The 24,046-nt window shown below is 38.3% G+C and overlaps 1 protein-coding gene across 8 annotated transcripts in view; it reads left to right on the plus strand.

Annotated features, from left to right (window-relative positions):
• The window catches only part of L3MBTL3 (L3MBTL histone methyl-lysine binding protein 3), a 123,372-nt gene that overhangs the window by 77,949 nt on the left and 21,377 nt on the right, over positions 1-24,046 (plus strand). For all 8 annotated transcript variants that reach the window (XM_003827644.6, XM_003827643.6, XM_057302591.2 and 5 more), the window contains 2 exons: positions 8,053-8,202; positions 23,960-24,039. In XM_003827644.6, the coding sequence (XP_003827692.1) occupies positions 8,053-8,202; positions 23,960-24,039 (230 nt within the window). The remainder of the gene's footprint in view (positions 1-8,052; positions 8,203-23,959; positions 24,040-24,046) is intronic.

Raw genomic sequence — 24,046 nt, forward strand, 5'->3', positions numbered from 1 at the left:
GCAAAGAGAATTTGTTCAAGTTGTGAAGAAAAAGAACAAAGAAAATTTTAAAATGAGTAAATACTAACAATATGTTGTTGAGGTGCAATTGGAGGTGAAACAAAACTTGTTTTGGTCTTCTGGAAGGAAGACACACCTTATGGCAGTGTCCATGGTCTCCTTAGGACTGCTTTACGTTTGAGTGGAGAGGTTTGCCTTTCACAGCAAGGCCCGTGGTGACAGTTGTGTCCCCTCCCTGATGGCCCAGCCATTCATCAGGACTGCCTTTCCCCAAGTGTGCAGGTGGACCTCCGAGGGTTCCTCAGCTGGGCCACACCCATTTCACCAAGTTTCAGTGGTTATATTTAGAGCATTTCTTCATAGATGCAGTGTTGTGCTTGTTAAGAGGATTAGTGGAAGACTTTATAGAGGAATGTGGTAAGGAACCCTTTCCAATGGAATTAGAATCATAATAGAGAATTACTCATTTTCTTGGAAGGAGAGGCAGAAGTACACCTGATGGTTTAAAGGACAAGCATTGATAAAGAACCCGTATTCATTTTCTTATCACATATAGAGAGCATAACTAGCAGATTTTGTGCCTTGGGCAGAGTTGTTGGTTGACTCGAGCCCCTGGACCAAGGGATGCAATTCACAGAACTCCTGGAGGTCCCAGTTTCTGCCCAAGTGCTAACATCCCTTCTCCTCAGTCTTCGAACTGAGTTTTCTTAGACTCCCTGACTATGCTGTCCTATTTACAGCACTTAAAGCTCTTTTTCTGGCCGGATATTAATCCTTAATAGGCACAGCCTGTTTTCCATTTCATTAGTAGACTTGTGGAGGAGCTTACTGCGTCGTGGATATTCTTTGAAAGGTTTATTTCACTGGCTCTTACTTTTGTTCTTACTAAGAATGCTGTGTTTAGGAAAACATAATGAGAAAATTCTCTTTGGATTAATTACTGAGAAACTGCATGTATCAAAACATGCACTCTTTGCATAGATAACAAAGAAAGTTGCTATTTTAGCAAAAATAATCAATTTAATGAACACATAAGCAAGAGACTTTGTTTTGACTAGCGTTTGTTGTTATCTTCTCTGAAGATTACAGTGTTTGAATTTGATCTAAGAAGTGTTAAAACAAAACGTATCTAAACAATGAAGCTTGATAATTTAACGTTTTTTAAAATGGTGAAATATAAATGATCAGTGAAAGAGTTGGAGATGGGTATGGTTTTCTCATCTGTAGGGGTATTCAGGAGCCAGATTGCTTAATTCCAACTCTCTAGCAAGGGAACATTAATATTGGTTGTGTCACAGTGTTTCCCTTTGTCACTTCATTTATTTGGCCTACCGAGAGAGGGTAAGGAATGGGAAGAGATTAAAGGAAATAAAGTTATATAAAAGTAGACATTTGGCCAGGCGCAGTGGCTCATGTCTGTGATTCCAGCACTTTGGGAGGCCAAGGCAGGCAAATCATCTTAGATCGGGAGTTCTAGACCAGCCTGACCAACGTGAAGAAACCCCATCTCTACCAAAAATACAAAATTAGCCGGATGTGGTGGTGCATGCCTGCAATCCCAGCTACTCCGGAGGCTGAGGCAGGAGAATCACTTGAACCCAGGAGGCAGAGGTTGCAGTGAGCCAAGATTGCGCCACTGCACTTCAGCCTGGGCAACAAGAGCGAAACTCCATCTCAAAAAAAAAAAGTAAACATTCTGCACATCAAGTGCCTTCAGAACTGAATCTTTTCTTTGTAAGATTTGGTCTTGGAGAAGTTAAACAAGAAAAGAGAAAGGAATGTTTTCAGCAACACCTAAAGGATATTAATGAAGTCCATGGAATGTTTTAAACATTAGTAACTCTTGGTATGCCCCTGCAAGCTGTAAACATCATATTAATTCACCATGCATCTATCCGTGAACAAACCTTTGTTAAGTGCCTTCTTTGTGTCACCTGCTGGGTTAGGTGAGGGAATGTATAGAGGAGAGGGTCCCTCCTTCTAAAGAGGCCAGTCTGGTGTAAACAGATTCTCATAGAGGCAGGAGTGGAGTGGCGCTCAGAGAGAAGCGTCAGCTTTTTATGAGGGAAGCAGAGCATTCATAATGAGGTATGTTACGGAGTTTTTATTGCTGTTTACTTTTTGCTGATGTTCTTTTTACACAATAGGGGTTAAATGTCACTCTTCTTTTTAAATAATAATAATCGGTGGGATTTATTGATGACTTCCTATGTTCCAGGCACTGCTTCAAGGACTTAATGTGTGACCTCATTTGGTCCTCACAGGAGCTCTGTGAATGTTAGGCACTTTTCTAGTTCTTGTTTTATAGATGAGGAGACAGAGAATTGAAATGCTTAAGGAAGCACCTGAGATTGTACATTGGCGGAATCAGAATTCAACCCAGGCTTGTAAGGCACTGAAGTCCCTGCTCTTAACTGCTGGGCATTCATGCAATGCACAGTGGCCTGATAGAGCCTGCCTCGTGTGTTTTTCTCTTTCTTTTTCTTTTTTAACTGTTTTTTGTCAGGACAGAGTGCGAAAATGATTGTGCGAGAACTTAGAAAACTGGAGATGTTGCCTAATTGTTAAAAATACACAATTATTGTATATTGTATATTTTATTATATAAAAATATACAATAAAAATTACAATTAAAAGGGTTTTTAAGGTGGCATTGGAGAACAGTGAATAAGGCAGTCCTTCTACCACACCTAATGAGCTGGACCAGCCTTCCCTAGAAAAAAACATTCTTAGAGGAGCCAGTGGGGCAAGTATTTGCATATTTAGCTGATATGTGAAATAATATGCTAATAGTGTAGGATGCACCTCAATAAAGTACTTACAGTAGAGGACAGTATCATCCTATGGGACTCTGTCCTTCTGCTTGCTGAGGAGTTGCATAATAGTAAAGAGTTGTACATATACATGTGCACGTGTCTAACCATGACAGAACATACACACGTTATGTGGTAAGCCACACGTTATTAAAGTTTTGTCACTAGAAACTTAGTACGTGAGAAATTAGAAGTCTATAAGCCTAGTGAGAACCAACTTTTTCCATAGATGTTTAATTAGCACTGGTGAGTTTTTTAAAGTTCATATGCAGTTTTAGAAGTTAACAATTTTGTATCTGTACATAACAGAACAAATATGGAACAGAAAAAGCAACATTTCTAACATGATGCAGATCACATATGTCACTTGTGTTCTTTGAAATGACACAGGAGTCGTTCCAACTCCTCAAAAACATAATTGCTTGTGAATTTTACCCTAATTTTTATTCCAAGGGCTGGTTAATGGGAATAGATGAAATAGTGAAATACTTGACCCACGTTCTATAGGTTGGCTTTTGTTTTTAAAGCCATCAGATAAGATTATTTTACAAAGCTCTGTGACCTTGAGCCAATACTTAACTTCTTTGTGCCGGTGTCCTCATTTATAAAATAAATTGGTGACAATAGTATCTGCTTAATAAGAATAGTGTGATAAGTAAAGGAGTTAATTTTGGAACAGTGCCTGACACTTCCTAAGCACACAATCCATGTTAGTTCTATGAGTACAGGCAGCAGGCAGTGGCATCTTGCTAGAAGATGGTACTCTCAGATCAAGTTCATTGTCATGGGTTAGAAATAAGGAAATTCTTCAATGTGCAAGGGTACTATTCACCCATATAATATAGTGGTTAAGAGATAGCCACAGTTCCTAATGTAATTCCATCAGGAACTGATTGAATGACGCTGAACAACATCCCTTTCTAAGCCCCAAAGGAACTACTTCTTAGGATTGTGAGAATTAAATAGGTAATGTAAACATTTGGCCTGGGTAATGCACTTAATCCGAGGTCAGTTTTGTTACTACCATCCTCATTTTACAGATGAAACAGAATCTCGGAGCCTGTGCTTGCTCATTATTGAGTGGAGGATGAAGCAGCAGAGCAGGGTCAGAACCAGGCTCCCTGATGTCCCCCTCCATGCATGTACAGTCACCTGAGCTCCTTTTGCATTTTGTGGCGTTCCATTTTGTCATCACCTCCCACTTCAGGAGCCAGCTGGCTTTCCTCTTTACCCCAGAGTAGGTCTGAAAATGGGAGGTTTGTTGACCCTTTTGACTCTTCTCAGAGTTCAGAGAAAGGGGGTTAACATAAAATCAATAGCTGATAGGCTACCCTTGGTAGATCATTAGTAAATCACTGCTTTGAGGGCTTTGAATGTTTTTCCCTGCTTTAGGTTGAGATTTTATAATTGAAATTACTCTCTGGTCCTAGCAATCTATTTTCAAAAAAAAAAAAAAGATATTTAAATGGTAAGTGTCATAATGGCTGCAGTCTTACCCCTCTCTTGAGCTATCCAAGTTTACATATGGTGATTTAGAGAGATATTCTTTCATTTATTCAACAAATAGGTGACGATGCTGCCCTCCTAGGGCTTAGAATATAAATTGTCTACAGTGTAACTGTAATTAGTGCTAAATTGGGGACCCAGCCCGTCTAAGAATCCTGCGAGTCTTCCCATTGTCGAAGGTGGATGAGGTAAAGAAGAGAACCTGTCACTTTCTTCATATACAGTAAAATTTCAATTTTAATATATATACAGTTATTTAATAATTGTAAGGCCAAGTGTATAACAATGAATGAAATGCTGGTCATGATATTCGAGGAATAGCTGCATACAGTTTATTTAAAGAAACTAAAAAAGTCTTTAAATTGTTATTATTTTTTACTGCCACGAAGCTTAAGTAGATAAATTTGCAACAAAAACACACAATATAAGGAACAAATAATAGAGTGGAGTCAAAGATGGTGAAGACCTGAGGTTGGGTTAATAAATTTATTTTGTCATAAACAGAGTCAGGAACAGTAGGAGGAGCTAGTTGTGTTTATCTTTTGGGAGAGTGAATTTTTAATCATTTTTGGGTGGAGGGGCGTGATTTGTTAAAGGTGATAAAGTTGTTTTTAAACGTATTTATTGTGAGGTGACGCTGAGACATCTGAGTAGAAATGTTTAGTGAACATTTGTATTTTCCTTGAAGTCAAGGTGATGTTAGGTCTGACACCTCCTACTAGGGAGCCACAAGGGACCGAGGCTTCCCTTTCTCAGGCCTTTGGCAGTTTCATTGTGGGCAGGAATCCCACACCCACCAATCAGATGCTGCCATGCGGGCTTTCCATCTTGAGGAATGAGGTGAAGGCAGGTCAGACCTTGCGATTGCAGCCTCCATGGAACTGAGGACTAGACCAGGGCCTGGAAAGGGCAGGGGGACTGAGAGCAGTGGCGTGAGGGCCACATGCCCAGCAGCCTCCTCCTGTGCAGATCGTTTTGAGGGAGTGTGTTGCTTGTGCCCTGCTTCCTACCCAACCCTGATTTTTCTGGCCTTCCTGTTGATCTGTCAAATGCCCTTACAGTGAGTGTTTTCTGCTCAAGTTAGGCAGAATTGGTTTTGGTCACCTGCATCCGTGAACTCTGAATTAGGATCCCGTGAAACATATAAAGGGCTGGTGTTCAAAAGAGACATCATAGTTGGGAATGGATTTTCCTTCACATTATTACTAAATGAATACAATGAAATACTACCGTCTGCCCATGCTCATGGCGATGCGTGAAATAGTGTGTTCATTTTGCTGAGCTACTTCATTGCTATGTGACCTTGGGCAAGTAACATCTCTGCTTGGATGTCTAATAAACAAATTCCACAATTTCTGATATTACCCCCAAATCATCTTCTCCTTAGTCATTCTATCTCAGGGGGAAAAAAAAGGCACCTCTGTTACCACCCAGTTCTTCAAGCCAAAAACCAAATGGCCATTCCTGAACTCTTCCTTTCCATTGCTTCCCATCTCCCATCCATCCACAGGTCTTCTTGGGATGACAAAGGATACTGTGACTCACTTCTTCATTTTTGCCCCATCTCAACCACACAAATCCAAGTTACGTCATACCTTTACTCTTGAACAACTCTTCTTTCTTCAATTTTGTCCCATTGGAATCTTCTCTGCTTTCAAAATCCTCTCTCCAAAAAGAGAAATAACTTTTAAGTAACTTTTCTTGCTCCAGTTCTGTCCCTTGAAATCTTCTCTGTCTTTAAAATCTTCTCTCCAAAAGGCATCCTGAGTAATCCTTAAAATTGTAAATCAAACCTTGTCATTCTCTTATTTGAAGATCTTCCATCAGCTTCAGATGTAATGTTTGCTAAAAATATAAAGTCCTGACTGGCCTGCTAGGCTCTACATGATATTTGCCTGCCTGCTTCTCCTAGTTCATCTCATCCCCATCACACTCTAGCCAACCTGGTCTCTCTTTCCCTCAAACAAGCCAAGCTTTTCCTGTTGGCACTGCTCCTCCCATCCCCTGGAACATTCTTTCCCACATTGTTTCCCTGCGAATCTTCTTCCTGACCATTACAGCTGTGCTCGGGTGCTTCTTCTCCAAGGAGGACCTTCCTCACCACTCCGTCATAGCATCCTCACACCCTCTTTTATATCATGGTATTTCTTTTTCATTGCGTTTATCACCATATGAAGTTATCTAATTTATGTGTATAATTGTGTATTGCCGATCTCCCCCTGGAATATCAGCTCCATGAAACCAGAGAGCTGGTTTCTTGTCTTTTTATTGTCCACTGAGTTTCCAATGCCTGGAAAGGTAATTAGCACATAATAAATGCATGATAAGTGCTTCTTGAATAAATGAATGAAATAAAGACTGAAGTTACTTAACTGTTGTAAGCTTTAATTTGTTGCATGAAATGCCTTTTTCTGGGATGTTGGCAAGATAAAGTAAAATATTGCATGTAAAGCACTTAGCACAGTGCTTGATATATCATAAGTGCTCCATAAATGTCACTGGTTTTTGTTTTGGTTGATGTTAAGCTAACATTATATAAATTTATGTCAGCACATGATCAGATGTTATTTGCTTTCTTCTTTTGGATAGATACCAGTGTAGACTAGCAGTATTTAAAGAAAATAAAGTTAGAATTTTTGCTTATGAGATATCTGTGATATATCTTATAGGCCATTATCAGAATCACCTGGCAGCCCTTTTAACTCTTCCCTCCTTTTCCTAGGAGGGTGTATCAGATTGTCTTGGTAGAGGGTAGCTAGACACTGTTTAAAAATTTTCCCTGGGTGATTATCAACATTCTCACTGTCATCTACACTGAAGAAAAGAACATAGACGATTCTGATGTAATTTACCTAAGGCCCAAACCATTTCCAGATTTAAGAATGCTTCCCAAAAGCAGAGAGGCAAGATAGGCAGTTATTTGGAGAGGCCCATGTATATTGGGGTCTGAGATACGGCAGTTGCCCAGTTGTTTCAGAGACTGGAATGCTGAAGCCCTGGGCACAGGAGTATACTAACTAATGGTGAGTTAACAATGAGTGACCTCAATTTCCTTTCAGGAATGATCACCAAATGAGACCTGAGAGACCAACTGGTAGTCACAAATGGAAGGGAAATGAGCTCTGTGCATCATTATCCAAGTTGGCCTCTGGTCCTTTTTCATCTTATGAACAAGATTAGCTACAAATTGATCCATATATTTTCTAGAACATCAGGCATAGGTCCAGACCTGAACACAGGGAACAGCCCATGAGGAAACCTCCTTCCTTTGGAGGGTAGTAACTATTAAAAAAGGAAATTAAATAGCGTGTGACTGCCCTGGTCCTGGAGGATCCCCTTAGGAAGCAGAAGCAAATCTGCTCCATTAACCAATCAATCAGTCTCTCTCCCACCTTTGTCCTGAATGATGTCTTAAGCATTTCTTTCTTGGGGCTGATTGTTTCCAGAGATATGCACAGAGGTAATCCTTCAGTGACTCTTGCTCAGTTCTGAAGATTGCAACAGATTCCTTCTTAAAGTCTAGTGTAAAAACCTATTTCCTATTTGTATATATTTGTTATGTTTTAAAGATAAAATATGCTGTATGTATGATTATAAAATATAACAAATATAACATATTCAGTTAAATTTTAGAATTTTATATTCTGTATCCTGTCATTTTAATTGGAAGAAGTATGGCCTAATGGAAATGTTCAATGTTCTTTTTTTTTTTTCTTTTCTTTTAATCTGTTAGTGCTGCCAACTGTCCCTATTCAGAAATCAATTTGAATAAAGACCGTATTTTTCCAGACCGCTTAAGTGGTGAGATGCCTCCGGCTAGTCCGTCATTTCCAAGAAATAAAAGGACAGATGCAAATGAAAGCTCTTCTTCCCCTGAAATCAGGTAATCAAAGAGCCAATATTAGCATTGTTTAGAAGTACTCTAATTTAAAGAGATTTTTTATCTTTTAGATATTTTATAGGAATATAGCAATGTTTTCTTGGAGATTGTTGAAAATACACCTGACTTAATGTGAAATGATGGTAGAGATCAGTACTCGAACTTAAAAAAAAAAAATTAGAGAGTTGATAAAAGCATGTCCAAATCAGGCAGGATTTTTCTCTGACTCATTTTTTTTTTTTAATTTGCTTGGTGTTAGAGGTAGGAATTTGGAAATTCCAGTCATTTTACTGCATACCAGTTAATATTTCTGCATGAATTGATCAATACTTACATAGAGTCAACCTTTATCAGAAAAGTAGTGGACTGGTGAAGAATGGACATTATTTCTTTTAGTGCTCATTATATGCCAAGTACTTGCATATACATTATTTCATTTAATTATCAATATGTTAATTGTATTATAAGCCCAGTCATTTAGTTTTTACTTGAGTTGGAATGTTTAACCCCAGTGGTTTATTAAGTGAAGAACCAAATTGATACATCTTTAAGCAAGTGATCCGTGCCCTGATATTAACTGAGGATGCTATTAAAAGAAAGAACAGATTAGGAAAAAGACATTTCTTAATACTTAGGTTTTGGCTTTCTCTTTTATGAATTACTTTAAAACCTAAGGCTACGTAGTTTATTTTTATATTTTATAATTTCCGTTATTCTGGATGAACCTAGTGGGCATTTAAATCAATGCATTGTCATAGGAGTAATGGCATTTAAACTAAAGGATTGTTTTCTTTATAGAGAAGCAGTTTACCCTTTGGATGGAGTAGGGGACACCTACAACTTCTTCTGGTATTAACAACAGTGATGGTTTTTTAAATCCTTAAAACCACGACTGATAACATAAACTCATTTACCAAATCCCAGCATCCAAAAATGAGGGTCACTTGAAAAAATTTAACAGGATCATTTGAGCCTGGGAGGTCGAGGCTGCAGTGAGCCAGGATCATGACACTGCACTTCAGCCTGGGTGACAGAGTGAGACCCTGTCTCAAAAAAAAAAAAAATTAACTTTAAAACATATAACGGTTATTAATTCATGTAGACATGATTATAGATACAGGGTTCATTGACTAAAACAGTGGTAAGAATACGCTTTAGATTTCAAAATTGGTTTTAAAAAATTTAAAAATTGTTTATTGTTTAAAAAGTATCAACAGAATACTCAGAAGGGTTGGTAGTGCCTGTTGTAGGTTTTTCAATAATTGTCTGGTTGCTTGGTCCAAATACCTGGAGCCAAAGTCTTCTTACAGAGCAAAGAAGTGGTTAGTTTGGATGATTTTGTGGATTCCTTTTTGGCTGTAAATCCATATAAGAGTAGAGTAATCTTTATAATGAGTCTAACCGTTTCGGTGTTCTGTCTTCTGTTCACGTGTGGTCCTGGGCCTTCCTCACGGTCAGCATTTGTGATCAAGGAAACAATCTCAGACATTTTAAAGTTTTCTATTTATAACCCATTGCACATATTTCATGTCTAAATATTTTAAAAATGATATTTTTGCCTATGCCTATTAATAATTATCATTAGTAATTACTACTTATTAAAACCTAATTATTGATTACCTAATAATTATTACCTATTAATAATTAAATGAAATAATGTCTGTGCAAGTACTTGGCATACCATCTTTTGAGTCAATGAGGTCTGACCTGCCATTACTTTTCCTTGTCTTTTCACTGTTTTTGTAACTTTTCTGCAAAAATGAGTGGGTTTGAAAGTTCCCATCCTCTCTCTGGGGTTTCAATGAAAGCCTTTACTCACTGAGACCTTGAATTGACTCACTTAGGATTGTCACCTCCACTGTCAAAAATAAAATGAAATGTACGTCCTTGCTCTATATCACTGTATATGTGCAAAGCAGTACTTTAGTTTGTTAGTTGAGCCTCCCTTTCTGCCACTTCCCCTTTTTGCGGCTCTGGGAATCAAGCAAGAAATGAAAATGTCCGAAGCAGCCTGTGAGCTAGTGATCTGCTGAAATGGCTCCACTCAGAAGGTGTTAGTGGTAGGAAGTTTGATTACCATTGAGGTATGCAGCAACGCTGGTCTTAGAATTCTTCTCCCAATCATCTCCTCCCCTTCCAAAGCTCCCCATCTTCCATCCTGACTCACATTTTTTCCAAGAGGTCAAAGAGCCCTTCTCCCTTCCTGTTGGTCTCTTATAAACCTTAACTTTGAGTGTAACCCAAGGCTGGAAACATATCTTTAAGAGATAAAGAAATGCCCTTCCACTCATTTCCCAATGGGTTTCCTTCTTTTCAGGAAAATCCTGAGCATGCCACATTACTAGTAATCTTATGTTTTGAATTGTGTGTATGCATGTGTCTTAATCATTATGTCAAAGTGTCTCATTTGATTATTGTGAAAATGATCAGAGGTGTCCATGTCTAACCCTTGAGAAGATACTGGCAGAGTAGCAATGACCATCCTCTGGCCTGAGATCAGCCAGGAGTGAGAAGCAGTGGTAGGACCCAATTTGTCCTAGTGTCATGACTTGATACCTCTCCCTAGACACCCTGGAGTATTTTTCTTAAGGGTTCAGAGGTGAGTGCTCTGTAGAGGTATTCATAGGTTGAACTGTATCATCTTGACTCACTTTCTGTACCAGGTTTGGCCAAAACTACAGTTTTAATATGTAGGAAATGTAAAAGAGCTACAACTTAGACTTTCTAACTATTTATTTTGAGTTTTATATTTTTTCTTTCTTCTTCCCACATAACCAGGATGCAGTAAGTCAGTTCCACCTTGGATAAATCAGCAGTATACAAAGAGGTTGAAAAATAAAAAAGATTATGAGGATCCTGAGCTTTCTGTTTAACTAAAAAGAATTTAATGCCTTAAAACCTAGAGGTAGCAAGTAATCTCATCTTCATTGAAGCTTCTATAATTCCTGTAAAGTGTCTATAAAAGTAAAACTAAATGAAAATAAATACTGATATATTAAAAAAACATTTATTAAGCATTTTCTAGGTGCTATACTTGGTGTCCCATACATTATACAAGCATGGTTCTTGTTTCTTCTGGCAATTTTCCTCAAATGTTATCTTCCTGAGCAAATGCTGTCAGTGATGCCAACCTTTTTTCTGTTTAGTACTGTCTTAGTTATAGTTTAAGGTACATAAACCAGTGAGAGACACTAAAACTTTGGAGGTAGAAAGTTGATGCAACTAAACTCTCTTAGGGGTTTTTTTCCTCCCATGCAACTTTAACACTTGGCTTTTTGCCATTGTTCTGCATGCATGGCCATCTAAGCTCTTAATGTAGCTCTGAAGATTAGTTCTGTCTTTGATGCAGGCCCAAGGAACAAATGAGTAAGTAGTTGAAGCCCAGCACAGCAAGAGCAACACCATGATGTTTTTTGTTCCTCCAGAAAAGAGCAGCAGAATGTGGTGATTAGGAACATGGGGCACTGCTTGGATTTAAATCTCGGCTTCCCTACTTGCTAGGTTTATGATTTTTGATGAATTACTCAATAGCTCTTCACTTTGAATCTCATAATTTATGAGGATTACATGAGATGAAAAATGCAAATATGAAGCTCTTGGAATAGTGATTAATAAGTCATAAGCCCTCAATAAATGTTAGGTGTTTTTTTTTTTGTTTTTTTTTTTAGATGGAGTCTTGCTCTGTCGCCCAGGCTGGAGTGCAGTGGCGTGATCTTGGCTCACTGCAACCTCCGCCTCCCGGGTTCAAGGGATTCACCTGCCTCAGCCTCCCGAGTAGCTGGGATTACAGGCGTGTGCCACCACGCCCAGCTAATTTTTTGTGGTTTTAGTGGAGACGGAGTTTTACCATGTTAGCCAGGATGGTCTCAATCTCCTGACTTCCTGATCTGTTGCCTCGGCCACCCAAATTGCTGGGATTACAGGCATCAGCCAACGTGCCCGGCCAAATGTTAGTTTTTATTAGTGTTGTTGAAAGAGGAATAGATTACTTTGTTTCATTATATGTCTTTTATTCCTTAGGAGCAAATGAATGGCTGGACCATTTGTTTACTATATTTTTTTTTTGGTGGGGGGAGGATTTTATTTTATTTGGTATTTATTTATTTATTTTTATTTTACTTTAAGTTGTAGGGTACATGTGCAGAATGTGCAGGTTTGTTACATAGGTATACATGTGCCATGGTAGTTTGCTGCACCTATCAACCTATCTCCTAAGTTTTAAGCCCCACATGCATTAACTATTTGTGCTAATGCTCTCCCTCCCCTTGCCCCTGTCCCCCGCTGACAGGCCCCGGTGTGTGATGTTCCCCTCCCTGTTTCCATGTGTTTTCATTGTTCAGCTCCCACTTATGAGTGAGAACGTGTGGTGTTTGGTTTTCTGTTCCTTTGTTAGTATGCCGAGAATGATGGCTTCCAGCTTCATCCATGTCCCTGCAAAGGACATAAACTCATTCTTTTTTATGGCTGCATAGCATATCATGGTGTATGTGTGTCACATTTTCTTTATCCAGTCTATGATTGATGGGCATTTGGATTGGTTCCAAGTCTTTGCTATTGTAAATAGTGCTGCAGTAAACATATGTGTTCATGTGTCTTTATAGTAGCATGATTTATAATCCTTTGGGTATAGATCCAGTAATGGGATTGCTGGGTCAAATGGTATTTCTGGTTCTAGATCCTTGAGGAATTGCCACAGTGTCTTCTCTAATGATTGAGCTAATTTACACTCCCACCAACAGTGTAAAAGTATTCCTATTTCTCCACATCCTCTCCAGCATCTGTTGTTTCATGACTTTTTGATAATCACCATTCTAACTGGCATGAGATGGTATCTCATTGTGGTTTTGATTTGCATTTATCTAATGACCAGTGATGATGAGCTTGTTTTCACATGTTTGTTGGCCACAAAATGTCTTCTTTTGAGAACTGTCTATTCATATCCTTTACCCACTTTTTGATGGGGTTGTTTGTTTTTTTCTTGTAAATTTAAGTTCCTTATAGATTCTGGATCTTAGACCTTTGTCAGATGGGTAGCTTGCAAAAATTTTCTCCCATGCTGTAGGTTGCCTGCTTACTCTGATGATAGTTTCTTTTGCTGTGCAGAAGCCCTTTAGTTTGATTAGATCCCATTTGTCAATTCTGGCTTTTGTTGCAGTTGCTTTTGGTGTTTTAGTCATGAAGTCTTTGCCCATGCCTATGTCCTGAATGGTACTGCCTATGTTTTCTTCTAGGGTTTTGGGTTTTACATGTAAGTCTTTAATCCATCTTAGTTTAATTTTTGTATAAGGTGTAAGGAAGGAGTCCAGTTTCTGTTTTCTGCATATGGCTAGCCAGTTTTCCCAGCACCGTTTATTAAATAGGGAATCCTTTCCCGCTTGCTTGTTTTTGTTAGGTTTGTCGAAGATTAGATAGTTGTACATGTGTGGTGTTATTTCTGAGGTCTCTGTTCTCTTCCATTGGTTTATATATCTGTTTTGGTACCAGTACCATGCTGTTTTGGTTACCATAGTCTTGTAGTATAGTTTGAAGTCAGGTAGTGTGATGCCTCCAGCTTGGTTCATTTTGCTTAGGATTGTCTTGGCTATATGGACTCTTCTTTGGTTCCATATGAAGTTTAAAGTAGTTTATTTCTAATTCTGTGAAGAAAGTCACTGGTGGCCTGATGGAAATAGCATTGAATCTGTAAATTACTTTGGGCAGTATGGCCATTTTCACGATATTGTTTCTTCCTATCCATGAGCATGGAATGTTGTCCATTTGTGTCCTCTTTTATTTCCTTGAGCAGTGGTTTGTAGTTCGCCTTGAAGAGGTCCTTCACATCCCTTGTAAGTTTTATTCCTAGGTGTTTTATTCTCTTTGTAGCAATTGTGAATGGGAGTTCACTCATGATTTGGCTCCTGTTTGTCTATTATTGGTGTATAGGAATGCTTGTGATTTTTGCACATTGATTTTGTATCCTGAGACTTTGCTGAAGTTGCTTATCAGCTTAAGGAGATTTTGGGCTGAGACGATGGGGTTTTCTAAATATACAATCATGTCGTCTACAAACAGACAATTTGACTTCCTCTCTTCCTATTTAAATACGCTTTATTTCTTTCTCTTGCCTGATTGCCCTGGCCAGAACTTCCAATACTATGTTGAATAGGAGTGATGAGAGAGGGCATCCTTGTCTTGTGCCGGTTTTCAAAGGGAATGCTTCCAGCTTTTGCCCATTTAGTATGATATTGGCTATGGGTTTGTCATAAATAGCTCTTATTATTTTGAGATATGTTCCATCAATACCTAGTTTTCTTTGCTATTCTTAAGTTAAGCTTTGAATAGATTGCTCAAGCAAGAGATTCCCATAATATCACATTACTCACCTGGATGTAGTTTCCCACTCAGATTTTAACAAATTTTCTTTGCATTTTTCTTAAGAATTTACTAAAATTTGGTTACCAGACATTATGATTTTTTTTTTAATGCACTTTGCCACACAAGAGACAATTTGCATCCTTGGATGCAAACTCTGAGACAAGGATTTAATTGCAAGTAGTTTACTTAGGAGGTCAAGAAAATATCAGTAGGCAAGTGAGGAAGTGATGCAGGGAAGGGCAGGCAGCCAGAAAAAGCTTAGTTGTCACGCTGGTTACCACCATGGACAGCAGGAACACAGACCTGCTGGGAAAACTCTGGGATTTCTTGTAAATTGCATATCTCAGAGTTAGCCCACCATAGGGATGAGGGAGCTGAACTACTGAAACACCAATTCCCTTGAACCACAGAGTGAGGCTGTACATGTTAATTCCCCAGCACATCCTCCCTGCCACATAGCAGGCCAAGCAGCCAGAGCCCAGGGAAGTCCTACAGGAAATCAGCACAGGTTAGACAGGTGGATCAGGCTGGTGTGTGCTGAAGTGAAGCTGTGGGCTGTGGCACCAACCCAATGCCTATTCCAGATGCCAGGCAGTCCCCAGAATGAGTGATGTGCTGACGTTGCTTTTGATTCAGAGCTTATGTAATAGGACTAGCATAAGTTAACAGTGTGAGGAATGAATGTCCTTTTCCTGTCATAACATTATTTTAAAGGTCACCTGCTCAGAATAGAGCCATGGGCAGCTAATGTTCCATCACACTCATTCCCAAATTTGGCTTCATATCAGATCCCCTGGGACTTCCTTAAAACTCAGATTTGAGATCCTATCTTAGCCCACCACATTCTGCCAGGCTAGAGCTTTGGAGTCCAGACTCAAATATTTATGTGAGCGTCTGTCCCCCTGCTCAAAACTCAATGACTTCCCGTTACTCTTGGAATTAAGACCCTAATTCTCAGCATGGCCTACAAAGCCTTGTGTCATCTGGCCCCTGCCTAACTCCTGCTTTGTCTCTGCAGGCTCTTTTTTCAACCTATGCTTCAGCCACCCTGTCCTGAGATACCCGCTTTCCCTCTGTCTAGATCCTCTCTGTGCCATCTCCTAGCTAATCTCTCATCTTTGGGGTGTCAGATTCACTCTCCTTTCCTCAGGGAAGCTTTATCTGATCATCCAGATTTTGGACCGGGTCCTTCATTACATGCTTTCTCATCGCACGTCCCAATGCTGTTGACGTTCTTGGGTAAACACCTCTGTGTACTTTGCTTGATGATGTGCTCCATAAAGGCAGGGGCCATGTCTTTTCTTACTCTCCGAGTTGCCCTAACCTGAGCACACTCCCTTGCGTGCAGTAGTGACCTCGAACCATCCATCTGTCTTCCATGGACAGCTATCAGTTATGTAACCTAAGAGGCAATAGCTGTATAACATTTCTGTTCAGTTAAAACTCCTACACTTTGAACTGTGAGATCACCATTCCAGATATGTAAGGAGTGATTATTAAATGTTAAGATAAATTCCCCAAAAACATACCTGCACTCTCTCATTAATTAGAGTGGTATGGCCCAAACTGTTGTTGTTTAGTTTCCTGACCCACATAGAAAATGATACCACAGAAATGACAGTGTTTGTGTCGAACACCAAAGAAATGGATGAGGCTGCCTACCAGTCACCAGAGAGGGATGCAGCGGGCTGTGGGGATCAATATCTCAGAACACTTGTACCCTAGGATTCAGGGCATCCTTATCGGGAAGCTCTGCCCCATATTAAGACGGTCCCACCCTGAATCCACCTGTAGGTATGCTGAATGCTTGGATCTCTTTTCCTACAGAGACTTGTCAAATTGGTGTGAGTGAAGGGAAGTCCCAGTGCCTCTAGATAGAAATGTGAGTACGTGGTCCTTATAGACAGAAATGTGAGTATGCAATCCTATCCCAGTGATCCATTTATTCATCAGAAGTATGAGGAGTGTCTTTCGTGCCAGTGCTTGCTGTGAAAAGATGGTTTCCTCACTGTGGACAGTGGCAGCTCATCTCTGCCCTCACGCTGCTCCTAGAGGCAAGATGAGGCATGGGCTCTACCAGTGAGTGGAATAGCTTTTCCTGGGGACTGATAACTTAAATCTCTGCATATCTACAGCTGAGTGAAACAATATATGTGTTTCTCTATATGTCTTAATAAAACTGTGGGTCTCAAACTTTGATTTGCAGCAGAATCATTTGAGATGCTTGTTAAAAATGTGGCTTTTGAGGCACTGCTCCCGGAGGTACTCATTCAGGAAATGGAATTCTTGTGTTCATAAAAATGAAGGCACAGGAATCTTCATTTTTAACCAGCCCTCCCAGGTGACAGATGCAAGTAGTCTATAAATCAGGCTTTGGAAATCACTACTGAATGAAAACACCCTTTTCAGGGGTAATACTTCACAATGTGTTATTAGTTGGGAAACATCGGGCATCCATCCCACATAGCCTTGTTCTCATGAAATCTATTCTACAGCTGCTTATAATTGTGTTCTAAATTAGGTACTATCTCTATTAAAAATCACTTAATGTTTTGAGCTCCCATGTTGTTTAAGCCTGCTAAACATCAGCCACAGAAACACAATAAAGCAGCTTTAAAATGCCTGCCAAATGCTTAGATTACCTTGCAAGGCAAATGCCCACTGCTTAACTGGTCTAATGGCAGAAATCAGTCTGTTCAGTTCATTATAGGCCATTAAAATGGCTTCTCAAGTTGTAAGACCAGTGTTTCCACTATGAGAACTACATAGAGCGGTTGCAAGAATTGCAGCCATCAATCTGGTTTATATTTTTAGCACGAATCCAATTTTGCTAGTCACACCGAAAGCCAAGTCTGTACCCTGTTAAACAGATAGGAAAGCAAGCTAACATAAAGTATGAAGCTATAAGCGTATATAAATCTATTTGCTTTGCAAAACTATCACATCAAGTAGAATAAAATCAATTTAGAGCCAACCATTCTAAAAGATTACAAAAGTTAATTAGTAAACCTTGGGAAGTTGGTTTTTTGCCCCCTGAGTTCTTCTGGGCCGAGAGCTTCATGTTGAATATTGGCGAAAGTAATTTCAATGACTAGGCATTCTCTGGCTATTGTAAAATCTCTTCTCCCTTTTTGTTGATGGGCTTCCAGGTACGAATTAGGAGCTCTGGAAGTGTTTTCCTATTGTAGCTCTTGAGAACCTGAGTTAAATCTGTGTAGTTGTTTATGTACCCCAAAGAGTAGCTTAGTGTTTAGTTAAAACACTCACAGTTCTGATGCCAACCACTGTGACACCAAGGCAGCCATTCAAAGTGGAAGGATAAGATGACTGTGTTATTGCTATATGCCTGTGAAGTTGTTGGAACAATATTGTAACAGGATCTTACTCTATCTCCTTGAATATCACCCATTTCTGACTCAGGAAACCCTTTTCTGTAGAGTAGAAAAGCAGTGACATCTGTTCTCTTTTCCACAACAACAACAACAAAGTAATAGAGTCTCACTCTTAAGAGACATCATCTTTATTTCCCAAACCTCACCTTATTCGTTAAGGCTTTTCATTTAATAAGAGGATTAATTGCTGAGTTTTTCTGGAGGGTTTTTCCTTGTTATCTTGGTAATACCCACCTCATTTATTCATTATATTCCTTTTATTGTATTCTTTCACTAGCGTATGGTCCTTATGCTAAATTATAATTAAATAGGCCTGTTAACCAAAATGTTTTTATTCATTAGATACGCAGTAAACCATGTTTACCTCTCCTGGGTGATGTTTATGAAAACATAATTCAGTAAAACCATTGCTGTTGTATCATCTCAAAAGGAATTTAATTTTAAAAACTCTTTATTTGAATGTTACTCATAGTTGCAGAAGTTTTAGTCCCAAGTCCCACTGGTTTTATTTGCCATCTTTTTCTGAATCCCTTCGAAGGTGGTGACCTCCTTGACCTGAAGCTCCTCAAGTACAGTCGCTCTTCATTTGTACGAGGCATTTTGGAGGCAGTTCAAGTATTCTTTTAAACTTTCTGTAGATAATGTAGAGATTCTCATTCCCTTATGTTTTTACCTGCGAGTAAGTCACAGCTCAGAAACTTAAAAAAAAATGCTGGGAGCATGCAAAGAGACATTCTTTTGCTGGCCAAAACAGAAAAACTACATTTTTTAGAGCTCTCTGGTAGTCATTGTCCCCGCTTGTTACTGGGGAAGTACAAGTCTCTTTCAGTTCTGCAAAGGCCCCATGAGACTAGAATAAGCTATTTTGAAAAGAGAAGGGTGGCGTTATTTTAAACCAAGCCAAACTAAGGAGTGAGCTTTCACACTTGAGCTGCCGCAAGGTAGCCATGTCTCTGATGCTGGGCCAGCAATAACTGTCAATCCGAGCTTCCTAACCTGGTTGGCAAATATTTCAATCTACATGTCAATCTGCATCTGCCTCCTTTCCTGCTGGACTTAAAGAGGTGGCAGAAATCGATAAATCCCTAAATTGGGGCAAAATAATTTGTTTTTCAATATTTTTTAACAGACTGGGGCTAATTGAAACGTAATTGGTTAGAAATTGTTTTTATATGACAAACAGACTTGAAGAAATACAGCTGCACATATTCAACTGCCATCCTATGCATTTACCATTCTAATGTCTGTTTTACTAATATTTATCACAAAGCATAATTAGATTAAGACAGTAAGACCTCTAAAAAGTGACACATAATTAGAGAGAAAAAGAAAATACTGAGTCATAAAGAATACATTTTTCCATTCAAGTGGATTCCACTGTCTTTATTAAAAGCCAAAAGTATTCTTGAGTAAGATTTCACAATGATTGTATTTCCATTCAATACAACTGAAATGTATTGAATTGAATTGAATTGTATTGAATTGCAACTAAAGAAATATTGCAGTAAATGGCTTCTTGAAAATTCTGAGATTCCAAGAGAAATTGCTGTTTTCCATGCACTTTTTTTTAGGTGCTTTTACCTATGTGGGTGCATTTAATCTTCATAATACCTTATGTGGTGTAGTTGCCATCATCACACCTTCATTCTACAAACATGGAACCTCCTTTGGTTAGAGGCCACATAGCTAGTCCATAGCAGACCTGGGTTATAACCCAGACAGTCTGACTGTAGTCTGTGCTTGGAACCATTACTCTAAAAGCTATTTTAATAGTTGAAGAAAGGTTAGTTAAAGACAACATGTGTCAGTAGATAATTTTATCCTACAATATAAGTAATTTATAACTAGGAATAGCTGCTGTGCATCATGCTCCTACTTAAGTGCCTGGCTCTGTGCTAAGTGCTTTCTAAACATTATTTTATTTCATTCTTAACATGCCCCTCTGAGGTAAAGGATTTATTATCCTTGTTTTACCAATGATGTAACTGAGAATTAGAGAAATTAAGTAATTTGCTGATGGTCGTGTAAACCTAGTGAGTAGCAGAACTGAAATTTAAACCAGATCTCTTCACTTCCTAAGATCATATGTGTAACCACTATTGCTGGGCTGCTTCCTCCATGTTAAGATTCATGCACCCAGCTGCGGTGTGGGTAATCTCAATGCTTTGAGAGGGTGAGGCAGGAGGATTGCTTGAAGCCAGAAATTCAGACCAGCCCTGAGCAACATAGTGACACGCTGTTTCTACAAAAAAATTAAAAATTAGCCAGGCATGGTAGCGCATGCCTGTAGTTTCAGCTACTTGGGAGGCTGAGGCTGGAGAAGCACTTGAGCATGAGTTTGAAGTTACAGTGAGCTAATGATGGCACCACTGCACTCCAGCCTGGACAGTGGAGTGAGATCCTATCTCTTAAAAAAAAAAAAATCGCACACTTGCGCCTAAGCAGCTTGTACCCTCTTTTGAAACGAAATTGTTGATAATGAAAAATGTTGATCAAGGAAAGCAGGCCAGGAAATGTTTAGGTTGACAATAATTGTGGTATTAAAATATAGCATGAAAATATTTCTGGTTGTCATTTTTAAAAATCTGTCAAGAAGCATATCTTTTACTCTGCTCCAGAGTGTATTGTAACATTATCCCAGAGTTTTGGCATTCTGATATAATCATATTTTGTCTGTAATTGGAAGACTATGTAGCTAAAATAACATTTTGCTTAGGAAGTTGAAATTCTAGAACAAGGATTTCATTTTTGTGTAGAGAAAGATTCATCACAGTACATATTCAGCCAGAATTTGCGTAATGAAATTCTACCTTATAGTAGAGAGAAATAATGGTTGTCCAATTGAATAAACAATTTTTCTTGTTTTTTTCTTTCTGAGACACAGTCTCACTTTGTCACCGAGGCTGAAGTGCAGTGGTGCAATCATGGCTCACCGCAGCTTTGACCTCCAAGGCTAAAGTGACCCATCTGCCTCAGCTTCCCAAGTAGCTGGGACTACAGGCGCATGCCAGCACGCCTAACTTTTTTTTTTTTTTTTTTTTTTTTGTAGAGACACAGTCTCACTGTGTTTCTCAGGCTGGTCTCGAATTCCTGGACTCAAGCAATCCTCCCGCCTCAGTCTCCCAAAGTGTTGTTATTAGAAGCATGAGCCACTGTGCCTGGCCTCAATTTTTATTTTAAATAAAATGTAAAACAAATGAGAATACAGAGTCAGGCTCTTCATTCCTGACCTTATCAATGAAAGACAATTTGGAGAATAAGTTTATGGCACAAAAAGCATGTTTCCCTTAACTTCATATATCATACTTTATTTTAGAAAAACACAAGTGTAAAAATAAAAGACGATTGAATCCAATTGCAGATTTTGGTGTCAAGAAGAACGGGTGCTATACTCGCCCTGTGAATTTAGTCTTAACTTCTCTACATTTCTGTGGCTATAGTAATAAACCTTCCTTCAAGGCGTGTTATAAAATATGGGGCATGTAAAAAGCTCAGTCAGTCTTTGGCTCATACTGTGTTCTTAAGAAGTGAACTTTTCTTATTAATATTAACTGTTTCCACATGTCTGGATGTGCTCGATTAAGATTCTGCTCGCTCCAGTGGTTCTATTCACCCATCTGTTTCATAATGCCTGTTCTAAGAGACTGCGCAGATTGACCCCGTCTTCCACCTTTCCACTCTCTAGCTAAAGGAAACAGCCCATAGAACCTCAGGGGTATAGGCGCTTTTAATTTGAAGGAATTTGCAGAATCAATACATTAACCTGAAATAAAACATTCAATAAACATTTTTTGTGGAGTTCTTCATGTTTGGTAAAAATACATATCTGTGTTTATATATTCCCAGGTTTGTATGGGTCCAATTTAATGAAGTGTCATGAGTTAAAACTGGGACAGTGAAAACTGAACATGCTTCTATAATGAAGCAACATAAATTATGTAAGACTACATAGCTTCCATTCTGCTTCTCTTTTGGGATAGGTTATGTCAGATCCAGGTATGAGGAAATTTTTTGGGTCAAAGATTTTACTTTCTTATTCTATCTCTGTTCCCTCTTGGAAAGTGATCTTTTTCTTGGAGTTCAGAAAATAAGTAATTGTCATTGTATTCAGGCATAAGAAAACAAGGGAACTTTTTTCATAGCTCAAGTCTTCTATCTTTATTTTAACAAAGCTTATTTTAAAGGAATAGTATACTTTAGTAAAACCACAAAAGGGTAACTGCTGATTATTGGTGGATAATTGTGATCCTGAAAACTGAAATATACAGAAAATTTTGACTTTTTAGCTTTTGGACTCATGGTGTTTCTCTCTCTATTTAAAAAAAAATATCAACTACTCATCAGAGCTTCTAGAAAAGCCACAATAATTGGAAATTTGCTTTATTTGGGAAATGCCAATTTTAAGTTATATGACTGTAGTGTATGGTTTTTAATAATAATTGATATAGCCATCTACAAACTACTTGTTGACAATACTTTCTGGGATAGAATTTGTGCACTCAATATTATTTCCAATTTAATATAAAACAAATTTGGAAGTTCATAGAAGTTAATTTTAGCATGGTAAGCTAATTTTAACATGTTGTAATTACCGAGCATAGCTGCAGCATTATTTTTACATAGAAAACACAATTTTTATCAATACTTCAACTAATGTTCTTTCTCCAGTTATCAGTGATATTCTTACATTTGTTTTTACTGTAGCTTCATCCTTCTACTTTCTATGGAATAAGAGACCCTGTTGCCATTTAATTGATTTCTCTTGGAAAAAAAAATAATGATTCTCCCCCATTTTCAAAAGAGCAAGTATACTTCAGCAGTTGTAGCAAGTTGTCTTTAGCATGAACTAAGCCGGGGAGTTCAGATTCAAATGAAATTTCGCATTTGCTCCTGGAAATGATCTTTCTTAAAAATAGTATCTCCTCACAGGATAATCACTAATAAACAATACATAATTTAAAAATAGCAGTAAAAATAGAAAACATGTATTTATTGCATGCTTACTGTGTTAGTGTCATTGTGTTAATTATTATATTTTCAAATGGAGACTCAATTAGTGCCTTTGTAATTAAAACTATAGAACTCCTTTTATATTTGTTGGGATATTTTGTTTCAAATGTATTTGCCCTGTTATTAAAACTTAACAGAAGTATGCTCTGGATCTTTAAGAAACTCACGTATATTTGTAACGGTAACAGCATGTATGAAACAGTAGCACATCATAAACACAGAATACTATAAAGCACTAAAGTGTGTAGGCCAGATAGCATATTCTGTATAGAAGAAATTGCAAAATGGGGTTTATTGTGAACCCTGAGAATGGAATACATTAGGGTGAAAAATTTTAAGTCCCTGAAACGTAAGAAAAGTAGTTCCTTTTTTAAAAAAAACAAACCCGTTTTTGCCCTTGACATAAGGAGAAAAGCTCTGAATTAAGACTGAAATGGATCTATTCCATTTTGGAGCATCTCTGGCATGTTTAGTTTAGCATTAGGTTACTCCTGGTCAGAAAGAGGTGAAATCACTTCAGCGGGTGGACTTGACCTGATTAAGCCAGGAAAAGCTTCCTAGAATTGGGATTGATTCCCCCAAGCCAGTCTTAGCCTCCATCCGAATCCCAGTGCTGAGTGATTTAGTTCAATGGTGTGGACTTCCAAAACGTCTTCTTTCTTTAAATAGAAGTCTTACCAAACTGTGTAAGTAAAATTCCACATGAATACATGTCCCAAATTGTAGTTGAATTATTCAATAGCTACATTTTCCAGAATAGTTCATTTTATTATCCTTAGCTTTAAATCTTCTTCCTGAATAGGAAATGAAAATTGATAATGAGGAAAATGGGCATTTATAGGTGTTATTAATTAATTGCCTTGTAGTAGAACTATATATCCTTTCTAACACTTTAGTAGCATCCTTTGGTTTAAAATTAAGAAAAGCAGTTGTTGAGATGTAGTTCTGAACCATTTTTTAAAAATGTTTCTCTTATAAAATATTGAAATGCCTGTTTTTCTTAGAGACCAGCATGCTGATGATGTCAAAGAAGACTTTGAAGAGAGAACAGAAAGTGAAATGAGAACATCACATGAAGCCAGAGGTAGCCA

This window comes from Pan paniscus, chromosome 5 (assembly GCF_029289425.2).
Source record: "Pan paniscus chromosome 5, NHGRI_mPanPan1-v2.0_pri, whole genome shotgun sequence".
NCBI classification, from domain to species: Eukaryota; Metazoa; Chordata; class Mammalia; order Primates; family Hominidae; genus Pan; species Pan paniscus.